At 50.0% G+C, this 14,059-nt stretch overlaps 1 protein-coding gene across 5 annotated transcripts in view; it reads left to right on the forward strand.

The window, feature by feature from the left end:
* Positions 1–14,059, forward strand: part of sdk2b (sidekick cell adhesion molecule 2b) — a 306,191-nt gene that overhangs the window by 250,721 nt on the left and 41,411 nt on the right. For all 5 annotated transcript variants that reach the window (XM_086139455.1, XM_086139457.1, XM_086139458.1 and 2 more), the window contains exons 8-18: positions 158–241; positions 944–1,138; positions 3,619–3,735; positions 4,036–4,203; positions 4,280–4,382; positions 5,017–5,193; positions 6,326–6,462; positions 7,953–8,100; positions 11,402–11,542; positions 11,969–12,150; positions 12,938–13,053. In XM_086139455.1, the coding sequence (XP_085995581.1) occupies positions 158–241; positions 944–1,138; positions 3,619–3,735; positions 4,036–4,203; positions 4,280–4,382; positions 5,017–5,193; positions 6,326–6,462; positions 7,953–8,100; positions 11,402–11,542; positions 11,969–12,150; positions 12,938–13,053 (1,568 nt within the window). The remainder of the gene's footprint in view (positions 1–157; positions 242–943; positions 1,139–3,618; positions 3,736–4,035; positions 4,204–4,279; positions 4,383–5,016; positions 5,194–6,325; positions 6,463–7,952; positions 8,101–11,401; positions 11,543–11,968; positions 12,151–12,937; positions 13,054–14,059) is intronic.

Below are 14,059 nucleotides of genomic sequence, written 5' to 3' on the forward strand. Positions count from 1 at the left end.
TCCTGAAGGGAAGATCATTTACATTTCAATGTTTTGGGTTTTTTGTGTTTTCCACAGGCATTAATTAGCACCAGCCGCTATCAGGTATTATTTTCAGAAACAAAGCGACTCGAGGCTGGAGCGCCGCTCAAACCCGCTTTCTGTCCCCTCCCGCCAGAGCCGCCGCAGTTCATAAAAGAACCCGAGAAACACATCACTGCTGAGATGGAGAAGGTGGTGGACATCCCGTGTCAGGCGCGAGGTGAGTGGACTGGGGTGGAATCGGGTGGAGTGGGCCGACAACATTTGCAGGTCGGCATCGTAACGAAGGAAGCGACCGACCAACGTTTGAGATCATCTGATTTGTCGGGTTGAGACACCCTCCCAGCGAGAACAACGTTCTACTCTTCTTCTCTTGCTTTAGGCTGCTCCCCTTAGCCAATCATCTACCTCCAGCTAGCCATCTCCTCAACATCATCTTCTCTAACTTACATTAACCTCCCCCTGCTCTTCCTCTAGTAGTTCCAACTTGGGCACCCAGGTCTTCACCAATCATTCTCCGTCCTTACATCCAAACCTCTAAACCATCCCACGTTGGCTTGATCTCCAGAATACCCAGCATGTGCTCATGGACTTTTCCTGATCTTATCCATCCTCTTCATTCCCAAAGAGGAACCGCAACATCTTCATCTCAGCTGCTTCCGGATCTTCCTCCAGTCTCTCACTGGTCTCACCGCCATCTTCTTTTATCACCCCTGACACTTTTCTCCACTCCTTCCAACAAGCTTGAACACCACAAAACCTTCTTCTTCTCCACACGTATCCTGCAATTCTTGCAGATAATCCGGGGTTTCACCGCTTTATATTTGTTCCATATCGCCTCATTGATGTGCACGTCCTCGATCGGCGTGAATCTGCTTCGCGCGGTCGTATCCTGACACGTAACTGCGTGGCCCGTCCGCAGGAGTGCCCCAACCGGACATCGTGTGGTACAAGGACGCCACGCCCATCGACCCGGTGAAGACGCCCAGGTACCGCGTCCTGGTGGGCGGCAGCCTGCAGGTCAACGGCCTGCTGCCCGACGACACCGGCATGTTCCAGTGCTTCGCCAGGAACTCGGCGGGAGAAGTCCAGACCAACACGTACCTGGCTGTCACCAGTGAGTGCCCGTGCTGCTATCTGCAAACCATAAAATCTAAATTTTTCAGTCCATTTCATGTCCCTTTCTTTCCATGGAGCAAAGACTGTTACTATTTTTTAAGTTTTTATTAAGGCGTGCTTAGATGTGACATAACACGCGACGACGCACAATAAACGAAGGAAGCGGTTGGTGGTAAATGACGTGCTAAGGAAAGTATCACCGCTAAAGTATGCAAAACGCATGTTAAAAGGCTTAATGGGTAAACAAGTGTTTAAGCGCCGGCCCTGACATCCTCACTTCCTGTCAGTAAACAGCGATTAGAAGGCTATGTGATCGTCGGCGGGACGCTGAATGCGGCCGTGCATGTTGATGCGCGGATGTATGCTCTGCAATGACAACGAGCTAATGAGCTGGCGATGCGCACGCATATAAACAGAGTTAATGCATTATAATCTTAACCGCCCGCGTTTTCCTCGCGCAAACGTCGGCAGCCCGAGACGGCGATTCGTTGTCCTTTTCCCCCTCCTGCACCAGGAAGTGACATTTTCATCTCACGCCATTAGGCCGAAGTTCATGATATTTCAGGGGGAGGTGAAATGCCGAAACGACAATCAAAAAAAACCTCCGCGGAGAGATGGGAGGCCAAAACTCGGTGTCAGCATTTTATTTATTTTTGATTTTCCAATAAAAGTTTGGACCAACGCTTGGGGAATTGATGACAGCTGGGGATCTCAATGGGAAGGGGCGCCGTCTCTGCGTGCGTAAATTACTCACAGCAGTCAGCGAAGCCCTGCCTGTAACTATGAATTTTAATCATTGTGAAATCTTCATAATTTGTCCGCGAGCCCAGATGTGATGTGCGAGTTGCGAATGAACCCTTCGAAACTTGAGAGTCACTTTACCGATTCGTGAGTCACGATTCCTCGTCTCTCCTAACTCACCCTTTAACTTGAACCTGCTTCCGCCTGCTAGCCAACAAATAAGAGACAAATAAGATCAAATGTTATTCTAACTGCATTTGAGTAAACTTTTCAAGTTAATCAATCCGTTAACCCACGTGTCCACCTCTCGCGTCCTGCTATGAGTTGTGAACGGAGAGTCAAAGTGCTGTCAGTAGCCCTCTCCGCTGGCAAAATGAACGACTCACTTGGTAACTCAATGAACGAATCACCCAGTGGATTAGGGTAGCCCTCTCCACCTGCGAAACGAACAACTCACTCAGTAACTCAATGAACGAATCACTCAGTAGATTTGAGTAGCCCTCCGCTATCCGCTAAATGAACGACTCACTCAGTAACTCAATGAACGAATCACAAAGTAGATTCGAGTAGCCCTCTCCATCTGCAAAATGAACAACTCACTCGATAACGCAATGAAGAAATCACGCAGTTGATTTGAACGGCCCTCCCCATCTGCTCAACGAACAACTCACTCAGTAACTCAATGAGAAAATCTCTCAATAGCTCAGAGTAACCGTGTCTACTCGCAATATGAACAACTCGCTCTGTAACTCAATGAACAAATCGTTCAATTGCTCAGCCTCGCCGTCCCCAGTCGCAAAACGAACGTATATCCGGGTAACTTGATGAACGAATCACTCATCAAGTCAGTCAAAACTTGGCATCATACTTGGAACGGGTGAGTGACTCAAATGACTCAAACATCCAATTCTCCTTGGTGACGTGACTCACGTACATACGAGTTAGTAAAAAGAATCATTTTTTTCTAATCACTAACCCTTTGATAACGTGCATTATATTTGAAAACATACAGCGATTTCAGCTGATTGACAGAAGGGCCGGGATCGGAGTACGTGCTGGGATTTTTATCCTCCTTCGCCTGCTTTTCTGACATCTAATTTTCTCCACTTTGTCTCTCTTCCCGCCGCCTTGACTCGCGTTATCGGGGAATTCACGATTCTCTCTGAGCGACTGAGCCCTTCCCTCCGTTACTATCTCTCCCTCTCCTCTCAACCAGCCATTGTTCTTTTTTATTTCCCCTTCCCCATCTCGTCGAACCCCACACCCCGCCACCCCTTTTTCCTCGACCCCCCCCCAAACCCTTTCCCGCCTTACCCCCTGCGTCCTCAAAATCGACAGCGGCCCCCGTTTCCTCCGCGGAGCGATAGGGTTCTCTGTCATCCTGTAAAAAGCTTTGATTTATTGCATTTTATAAATAGGGATTTTTTTTACTTATCTACATATTTGCCTCCTCTTTCTGTCTGCGTCTTCTCCCGCTGTCATCCCGCCCTCCTCCCCGCACTCCTCTCCCTCTCCCCGTTTCCTCCGTCTCGGCTGGAAAAAAAAGAATAATAGAACGGCAGCAAACAGTCAGGACGGCGAGTCGGAGGCTTTGTCAAGCCGTTAAGGATCAGCGGGACGGGCCGTCGACTTAACACCACGGGGAGGATGGAAACGGAAATCTTCATACCGTCGTACTCTCGCGCCTCTAACCTTTTTCCATCTTTATTTTTTTTTTTCTCCCCTCCGCTCCCCAAGGCATCGCCCCGAACATCACGGCCGGACCCTCCGACAGCACCGTGATCGACGGCATGTCAGTCATCTTGCACTGCGAGACCTCTGGCGCTCCGAGACCGGCTATCACCTGGCAGAAAGGTCTCTCTTTCACACACACACACACATAGCAAAACAAACACACACACACCTAGGGATTATGATGTATGTTATCTATTACACACCGGAGCATAGTTTGCCGTGGCTTACTGAATAAAGCCTGATTGGATTCCCAAAACCGGGATTTATCCCGCACCGGGATTTTCGTGTTTGCATCACAATAACAGATCGAGGGAAATGCGACCCTTGTTTTTTCCCCACCGGTTCTGTCAAATGCCAAACATCTTTGCCGTCACACTCCACCCTTCCTCCGTTAATGCCTCCCTTTGCGTTCCGCGCCAGGCGAGCGGGTTCTGGCCAGCGGTTCGGTGCAGCTGCCTCGCTTCACCCTGCTGGAGTCGGGCAGCCTGCTCATCTCGCCATCGCACATCTCCGACGCCGGGACCTACACCTGCATGGCCAGCAACTCCAGGGGGATCGACGAGGCGTCGGCCGACTTGATGGTTTGGGGTAAGCGCGCGCGACCTTCTGCCACGCCGCGTGCGCGCAACGGGAACGCCGAGCTAACATCTCTCCGTTTACGTAGCTCGCACCCGAATCACCACCCCGCCGCAGGACCAGAGTGTCATCAAGGGAACGAAGGCGGTGCTGACCTGCGGAGTCACGCACGACTCCAGCGTCACCGTCAGGTGAGATCCCGGGCCGCGTCCGTCAACCGGAGCGTCCTTCGTTTTCCGCAGGAGCGCAAAAAATAGTCAGATATTATGGACGCCCGCGGGGAAAACGTCAGACGTGGCAGCTCTCAACCCGAGGACGCGTGTCGCAATCGATCACTCGCGACCGCAGGCGGCATCTGCGGCGGCGCCGACGTTGTTTGCACGCGTCCGGCCTTTGATACGCAGCCGTCAGCCTCTCTGCGGTTTGAATAAACCGAACAAAGATGAAATACCTCTCTGATAGACTCGCCTTGGATTTCGACGGAGGCCGCAAACTAACACCCTGGCGGTAATTGCTTTCCCGTCAGATGGAGTTAACCTTTCATCCGCAGACGACATAACATTGTTCGCATTTCAGCAGGTGGTGACTAAATAATGCAAGCCGGGAGGGGGTAGGTTGTTGAAATCTGTTTGAAACTAGTCTTTTTTTTTTTTTGTTTTAAATGGGTCGATGTATGTATAATTCATTTCAGGATGTGCTTCCGTTCACACAGCGCGGCGTAACCGGTGTCTAACAAGTACAGATACTTTGGGGTTCATGTGGACAGCGGGGTGAGGTTTCGGATCCAAGAATAAAGAGATAAACGGCGCTGTCGTGACGTTCCAGGCACGTCTGGGAGAAGGAGGGTTTCGCCGTCAACGTCGGCTCCACGCCGCGCATGCGCCTGGACGCCGACGGCACCCTGCACATCTCCCAGACCTGGTCCGGCGACATCGGCACCTACACCTGCAGGGTCACCTCCGTCGGGGGCAACGACTCCCGCAGTGCTCACCTGCGGGTCAGGTACGTGTGTTTTCCCCATGCAAACACACACACACACACACACACACATGTTATCACCGCTGACCTTTCACTGACGTTCTACCTTTTTTTTTTTTTTTTTTTCCATCGACACCTCGGACTTGTTTCCACTTTAATTGCGCCCTGCTCTCCCTCGCCTCCCCGCTGTCCTTATTCTCACCCGACACGTTCAGGGCCCTGCGGGAGGGGAGAGAACCGGACCCTGCCATCCGGCACCTGCGATATCTCACACACACACACACACACACACACACACACACACACACACACATCTTCCCATCTCGATCCAGGTTTGACGGGCATTCCTCTCTCCGCCTAAGAATAGGCTTAAAACCTTTGTTATCGCTAACGCTAGGCTACCCCCTAGTCACCACTTGCTCTGCTGAGTGCCATCCCATAATGTTCTTCTCTCATTCCACCTCATATCTTGTCCCGAACTCTCATTTCACAGGCTCCGAGGGAGGCATGGCATGATCCACCGTTTTTATTTTCATTTTTCTTATGTTATACATATTATTGTATCATTCAACCTATTAGCTTGCAGCAGTTAGCGCCAAGATCACATGCGCCTGTCGCTCCCGACCCGCTTCCGTCTCTCTCGCACTCTCGCTTTTTTCTGTTTCTGCCCGCGGCCGGTCGAGACAGAAGGCCGCCGGCATCTAGCCGGGATCCGTCCAAGGTTTCCGCACCACTTTATTTTTTTTCCCCCGGATCAGTCTCTCACAATCGTCTCACTGGCTGCACTTCCTCGCCGAGTTACTCTCCGTGTCTGTTCGCCGCTGTGGTTTATCCGTCAATCTGTCGCTGCTTATCTGAATTTATGGCGGAATGAATTAATCCCCGGCCCCCCCCCCTCCCGTCTCGTTTAGTCGCGTTTTTGTCTGTGCGTCGTCATCCTATCCGTCTCCTTATCCCTCTCAATCCGCATCCACCCCTCCGGTGATATCCATCTTGTTTTCTCCGCCCGCGTGTCCTCCGCCTTCACCACCTGTCTGGCTGATGTCTTTGTTGCAGAACGCTCGGCTCGGGCTTGGGAGACCCGGCCGCCAGGGCAGAGATTCTTCATTCTTAAAAGTCTTCACTATGTGTGTGTGTGTGTGTGTGTGTCGTGCAGGCAGCTCCCCCACGCCCCCGAGAATCCCACGGCGGTGCTGAGCGCGTCCGAGAAAAGGGCGATCGACCTGGCCTGGGCTAAGGCTTTCGACGGCAACAGCCCGCTCATACGCTACATCCTAGAGGTCTCCGAGAACAGTTAAGTGGCGCCGTAACCTTTTTGTCCGCGTTTATGTTGCACACGTGAATGATGATGACTCAGTGTATAGGTTTTGCGGGTTTTATTGTCGGTTGTAACACAGACATTAGCCACATTACCGGCGTCCAACCTCTTTGCCGCCGACACAGCACTGCACTTATGCTGTGACCGCGTCTCGGCCAACTTATCACAGTTAGTTTTATTTACAAAACCAGTATAGCAATTTCTCCCATTTCCCCTCTGTACACGTACATTTACACATATTCCAAACCGACACTCGGCTCCAATACACCGTAGTCCTGCCACGAGGCTACGAGGTTAGTTAGCGGCTAGCGATGGCATGCTATTAGCACTACCCAAGCTACTGTCGACCTCAACTATACAAGTTAAACGGCCATTCACTCACTTCACCGGGACTCTTTCGCTCGTTTATACCTATTTGCGTGTCGTTATAAATCTCTACCTGTAACACAGACATTAGCCACATTACTGGCGTCCAACCTCTTTGCCACCGACACAGCACTGAGCTAATGCTGAGACCGCGCCTCGGCAAACTAATCACAGTTGGTTTCACGGCATCCTGTGGTGGAATGTGGTATTACGTGCTCACGAACAGTGAGTGAGAGGAAAGGGGCAAGTTGCTAACTCAGGAAATTAAATAAATTAAACATCAAAAAAAAAGGGAGGGGGATGTCTAGTCTTTGCGCTCTCGCATTTAGACTCCGACGCCTTCGCCGTCCGTCCGCCCTGTGCCGCCTGTTAGCTCACTTCTATTCAAGGCGCCTCCATCATTCGCAGTGACTCAGATGGTTTGAGGGAGAGAGGTCAGCTCTCGGGCTCGGAGCTTCACAAATTAAAGGGGAAAGGATAGGGAATCACGGCCCCGGCTTCGATAATCTCGATTTTTTTTTTTTTTTTTTTTTCATTAATTCATTTATTTATTTTGCCCCCAAAGACCTGAACCAAAATTGAATTCAGCGGAGGAACTTCAAAACGAATTTAAGATGGTGATCAATAGTCAAGTCTGATCGGGTGTGTCTAGCATCGCACCTGATCATATTGGGATACCAGACGAGGTTCTGCGTGATCTCTTCCCGGTGAATATGGTTTATTTAATTGGCTTGTATTTATCTATTTATTCATTTATTTTATTTATTCATTCCTTCCTCTTGAAATGATTTCTTTCTTTATTCTTATTTTTTAATCTAATTTAGTTATTTATCTTTCATCATATCTTTTCATTTTTTTATCTATTGTTTATGTTTTTTTTTATATATATATATATAATGGTTTCATTTATTAAATGAATATAACCCAAATTGACAAAACAAAAGAAAGACACTTTTTTTTTTGTCCGTTTCAAAAGGGAACAAAACAAAAAAAAAAAAAAAAAAAGTGAATAATAATTCAGTCGGCAGTGTTGAGGTGAGCCGAGCAAAGAGAGGATGCAGCCGAGGATTATTGATTAACTGGATTGTTCTTCTCCCAGACGCCCCCTGGGCCATCCTGCTGGCCAACATCGAGCCGGAGTCCACGGCGGTGACGGTCAATGGCTTGATCCCGGCTCGTTCCTATCAGTTTCGACTCTGCGCCGTTAACGACGTGGGGAAAGGCCAGTTCAGCAAGGAGACCGAGCGGTGAGCTAAAGTCGGGCGTCGCGCCACCACCCTTTCACGCTCACGACCCCACCTGCCACTCAACGCACAATGGACGCATTTTCACGCTACGGGATAATTACCGCGTGACTTTGACCCGCTTTCCGATTCATTCAATCGAAAAGAGCTAAATGTTCCCCTTGGTCGCACCCGTACGTCTAGAGAACACGGTGGCAAAACCGAAGGTCTTAGCTGATGGACGTCCGTCTGCGTTCGGCGGTGACGGACAGGCGGTTCATCCAATCAGCTGCCTACTTTCCCATCTCGTAAACGTTCACTATTTCCCATCTAGGAATTAGATACTATTGTGTACGATGATTCCTGAGGGGGTTTTCCGCAAATTCAAAACAAATCCCGCTATATTTTGGAAAACAAAATACGGGATGGCGTCCACATGAAGCCTTGAAGTTTCTACCAAGCGGATGTTATTACGCTCCCGCCTTTAGGGAGACGTCGATGACACCAGGCTTCCGGTTGCACCTCGTTTTGCAGAAACCTACACAAAGACCAAACCAAGCACACACACACACACACACACACATAAACACACTTCTAGACCTTCCCGTGAGATTTCAGTGAGCGAGTCTTCAGCTACAGGGAAACACTCGTCCGTCTCCGCTGGGGAGTTCTCCCATGATGTTGTCAGTCACTGATAATAACACTCGCCGGCAGCCACGGATGAAAAAAAAGCACTTTTCGCCGGACAGACTCTGACAGGGACGACTGCCCCTCAGAGGATTTACATTGCGGAGCCGTCAGAGTGACTAACTGTCACTATTTTGTGTTTATTTTGAATATTTATCAATCGTTTTCAACCCCGCGAATGACCTAGATTGAAATCCGCTTGTGATCCGTCGTAGCCGAACAGCTTAGCATGCGAGATACGCGCTGAAGATGCGTGCAACCACATGTAAACGTTTATTCACGCTTTTGGCCGTCGCAGCTGCGAGTGAGATTAAAACCGGAGGTGAGACGAGGTCTGGCCTCTCCGCGGCCTCGCACATGCTAATTCCCCAACCTTTCGCCTCGCCTCCCTCCGAAAGTGTATAACACGGCCTGACAGCGCCTGCCCGTGCAGAGGTCGGGTGTTACGTGGAGGTCTCGCAGGTGTTTCCTCCCCGCCAGCAGGTGGCGCCCCACAACATGAATCCCACAGATACGGCTTCTATCCAGGCGTACGGGATCTGATGATAACGGGGGCGAGATGCCGCGGAAACCACGTTTTTAGCGCAACATCTCCTCATCGTGCATGCCTTTCAATAATATTAAACGTAGATTTACCGTATTTTTCGGACTATACGTCGCTCCGGATTATACGTCGCACCAGCCAAAAATGCATAATAAAGAACGAAAAAAACATACATAAGTCGCACTGGAGTATAAGTCGCATTTCGAGGGGGGGGATTTATTTAATAAAATACAACAAGAACAGACATGTCATTTAAAATTTTAATGACGAACAATTCAAAATATAAAAAATAGAATAGAGGCAACAACAGGCTGAACGATAAGCTTACATTACATGACACAACTGAGAAAGTGTGTGGTATGTTAATATAACATACTAACAGTTATTCCAATAACTCTAGCATAAATAACATTATAAGAAGTTTACCAAAACCATCCGTGTCACTCCAAATACCCGGTAACCAAAATCCCATGAAATCTTCATCCTCGGTGTCACTTCTCATCAACTCCGCTAACTCCGGAGGTAGAAGATGCGGCGCTTCCTCTTCTACGTCACTTACGTCAGACTCATCGTCACTTCCAGTTCCAACTATTCCAGCCTTTCTGAATCCTGCCAGAACGGTTTCGGTCGTCACCGAAGCCCATGCTTTTTCCATCCATTCAATAACTTCCACGAAAGTTGCACGGCGCATTCGTTCCTCTAGCTGTGGCCACCTAGCTTTTAGCCCGCGATTGGCTTTTTTTGTTGTCTTCATTTCGCCAGTCTCTTACAAGCTTCTCGCTAACTCCAAACTTTCTCTCTGCAGCTCGATTACTGTTTTAGGCTGCATATTTTACTACTTGCAGCTTGTAATCAGCAGAATACGATTTCCTTTTCGGTGCCGTTTTTTTTTTTTAAGTTCTTCGCTAATGTTGAAATTATTATCACGGGCCTATAGCGCCCTCTTGCGGTTCAATGTGAAAATAACATGTGAAATTATATACCGGTACCGGTAATAATGTGTTAGAAATTTCACACATAAGTCGCTCCAGAGTATAAGTCGCACCCCCCACCAAACTGTGAAAAAAAACGCGACTTATAGTCCAGAAAATACGGTATGTCTCATCCATCGTTTTCGAAAGACTTGCTGGGTAGGTACGTCTCCAGGTTTGATGACCACCTGACTCTGCCTCCTCTTCCAATTTTTTTTTTATTGTACTTTATTAATCCCTTGCGGGAAATTCCTCTCTGCACTTAACCATGAGCAGTTGGCAGCTATCTAGCGGTGCCAGGGGTGCAGTTAGGGGTTCAGGGGACACACTAGGAGGAGACGGAAATCGAACCGGGGATGTTCGGTTCCAACGACAACCGCGCTACTCCCTGCGTCACGCCGCCCCAAAGTCCCAATATCTGTCAAAACCCTTCAATCGTAGTATTTCTAGATGGCTAATCCAGGATTAAGGGCTCAGTTTCTGTGTCGAAAAACACGGACTTGTTTACCCATGAGGCTAAGACGCTAGCTCCCGGGTTCGGCTTCCTGTTCTGTTTGATTTCCGCTCCCAACGGCTCCGACGCTGAGAGTGCGATGGCGCCCGGTCGGCTCGGCGCTCAAATTGAAGGCAAGCTATTATCGTTAACTGCGGCGTTTCAGCATTTCTGCCTAAAGTGTCAAATCACTGCAGCGGGCGGTCGGTAGGCGGGTTCGCACCACGCGCTGCCCCATATGGTGAAGGAACACACACCGCATGCTGACGCATTAGTACACTTTAAATTAATTTCACACCCGAGTCACAAACAGTCATTATCCTCACCTCTTTACCATCGGCTTCAGATTTACAGGCGCGGCCGATCACACTTGGCTGTAATTTACCTCGCCTGATGCTTGTTCGTTTCATATCTCTGACCAATTTCCCCTATTTAATATCATCTTTGTAGTAGCGACGTGTAATAGCATTTTGCTAACTACCTCGCTAAAGTAGGTAAATGATAAAATGCATCATGAAGGTTGTTTTTAATCAATTACTGTCGGACACTCCATATGGACTTTCTTGTTATGTGATATTTTAGCCAAAAAAAAATGCACATTTAGCTTTAAACAAGCTCTTTCCCCTGCAGCGTCTCCCTCCCCGAGGAACCCCCCAGCGCCCCGCCGCAGAACGTGATCGCGAGCGGCCGCACCAACCAGTCCATCATGATCCAGTGGCAGCCGCCACCCGAGAGCCACCAGAACGGCATCCTCAGGGGCTACACCGTCCGGTACGCCGCCGCCGCCGCCGCCTCCTCGCCCCAAAACGACTGATTTTACACTGTATAAGCACTCCCGGGAAAGAATTAATTCCTCGCTTCATTTCTTCAGTCCGTTATCCTGCCACCATCTCTCACTTAGCACCCAGTTTTTATCTGAAAACCATTCATTATTTGAGAAACGCGAGACGGGATGGCAGGTGTCGCCCCGGCTGCACCGCCGCTCACCTGTCTGTAACGAAAAGTAACCGTAAACAAGTATTTGGCGCCCCGAGGCCCCCGTCTGTCCCGGATCCAGCCTGTGCTGCCACTGGTTTCTTTTTTTTTAAACAGCTCCGTTGCTGGTGTTTTGTCTCCCCCCAGCAGGGAGTGTGTGATACTGCAGGTCCAACCGCCCTTATGTGACCATCTCATGGTATGTGTGTGTGTGTGTCGCAGGTACCGCCTCAGCGGGCTGCCTGTTGATTATCAAATCAAGAACATTTCCAGCCCCGATGTGACCAACCTGCTGCTGGAGGATCTCATAATCTGGACCAACTATGAGATCGAGGTGGCCGCCTACAACGGGGCGGGTCTGGGCACGTTCAGCCACAAAGTGTCCGAGTGGACACTTCAGGGAGGTGAGCCCCTCCCAACCTCCTCTCCGCTATCTCTTATCTCCCAGACTATCGTTTTCAGCGAAGTCCATTAATAATCAGGACTAGATTAAATCTTTATTTTAATTTCGCTTCGACTTCAAGGGCTGGAGTTCTTCCAGCAGCATTTAAAGAAGGAGCCTCAGCTTGGCCTTTAAACGGATAACTTTAATCAAAAAAGTCCCTGTGATTATTTTATGCCTGATTCTTTTTTTTTTTTTTTTTTTTTAGTTCATTTTCTTGCAGATATTCAAAGGTGACGTGGCTTATTTTTTTTCATCTCCGGGGGTTAGAAACTAGCCGTGCATTTTAGCTGAAACGGCGGATTAGCAACAAGGGCTAATGGTTAGCGTATCCCAGACCATGTGGTGAAGCGCCGCAAGTGACGTGTTTCATTTTTTACACTTATGCGTATCGATTATCTATTAACAGCCGGTGCCGCGTAGCCCTAATTGAAATCATCTGCAGAGCTGACCGCTGTCTAAGCGCATTAGCGTTAACTCTTCTTCGCACCGAGCCGTGACGCCGCCCCTCCCCGTACGAAAAATCAATCGGCCGCTCACGCCGGCCACAAACAAACCCCGGCGAGAGCCCAGGTATTAGCCGGTGTCATCAGAAAGAGAGCGATGGCGCTGTCTCCCCCGACCCACGCCCCGCCGATCGATGCGCCGCATCGGAATAGATGCGGGCCGGCTTCCAGCTATCGGCCGGCGCCCCCGGCTCGCTTTGTCTTTCATATCTCCTTTACCTTCTTCGCGCTTTTCCTTCCAAGTGCCGACCATGGCCCCCGGCAAGGTGCAGGCGGAGGCGGTCAACTCCACGGCGATCCGTTTCACCTGGATGGCGCCCAACCCCCAGTTCATCAACGGCATCAACCAGGGCTACAAGGTCAGTCGCCGCCGGTCGAACCTGTCGCGTTGCTTCGCGCGGCGAGGACGGCGGGGAAAAGCCGCGGGGGCGAGAGATGTTTGCCGTTGCCGTGAGTGATGGACGTCGCCGTGCCATTCGTCACTCTGAGGTCACCCTCTTTATCTCCGCCGCCATTTTTCATACGTTTGATTGTGAGGCGGCGTGCGTGTAATGATGGATGTCTTCATTATTTTGTCACGGGCTCGTGGATGTAGTCCATCTCTCTTCCTCCTGTTTATACTTCGATGAAACAAATGTAGCCCCCGGGGGATTAGAGACCAACATCCATAAGGTGCTTTCTTTCTTTTTTTTCTTTCTCTTTTTTTCTTTTATTTGACTCTGTTGAGACTTAATTATGTCATTGCCACCCCACCAACTCCCTATTTGTCTCGCCGCTCAATAGCGCCGCGCAGACCTGACACGGCGAGGTGGCGGGGTCGGCGTATAAATCTGAATTTTAAACACCTGGAGGAAGCAACAGAGAGAATTAAAGACGGAGGGAATGGCGGCAGAAGGGTGTGCGAGGGAGGCGTGGCGGCGAGCCGAGGCGCAAACTCCCCGCCGATATCGAGATTGGGCTGCGGCGGTGGCGGCGATCGTCGCACCCTCCCCCTAGCGGCTGCAGATATTTGTGACGCTAATTGACCGGCGCATTTTGTCAGCAGACCCCCTCCACGCCGCCGAGCTCGATTGCGGGAACTCCATCCCCTTTGTTGACGCGGCGAGACGCTCACTTCCTGTTCTAACAAAGAACCAAGGAAAATACTTGGAATTTCTATCTCGTACCTCTATTGTCACTCAAATCGTCCGTTCATTTTTCTTATGCATCGCCTACACCTGGCATATCCCGGCTGCCGGTGGGCAAGAGGCGAAGTTCACCTTGAACCGGTCGCCAGTCGGTCACATGGTCATACGGAGAGCGTGCGGCCGTTCATCCTCTCGTTCACGCATCACGGCGGCTCAGGGTTTCCGATGCATGTTTTGG

This window comes from Fistularia commersonii, chromosome 32 (assembly GCF_037954325.1).
Source record: "Fistularia commersonii isolate RoL2024-O1a breed Wild chromosome 32, RoL_Fcom_v1.0, whole genome shotgun sequence".
Lineage (NCBI taxonomy): Eukaryota > Metazoa > Chordata > Actinopteri > Syngnathiformes > Fistulariidae > Fistularia > Fistularia commersonii.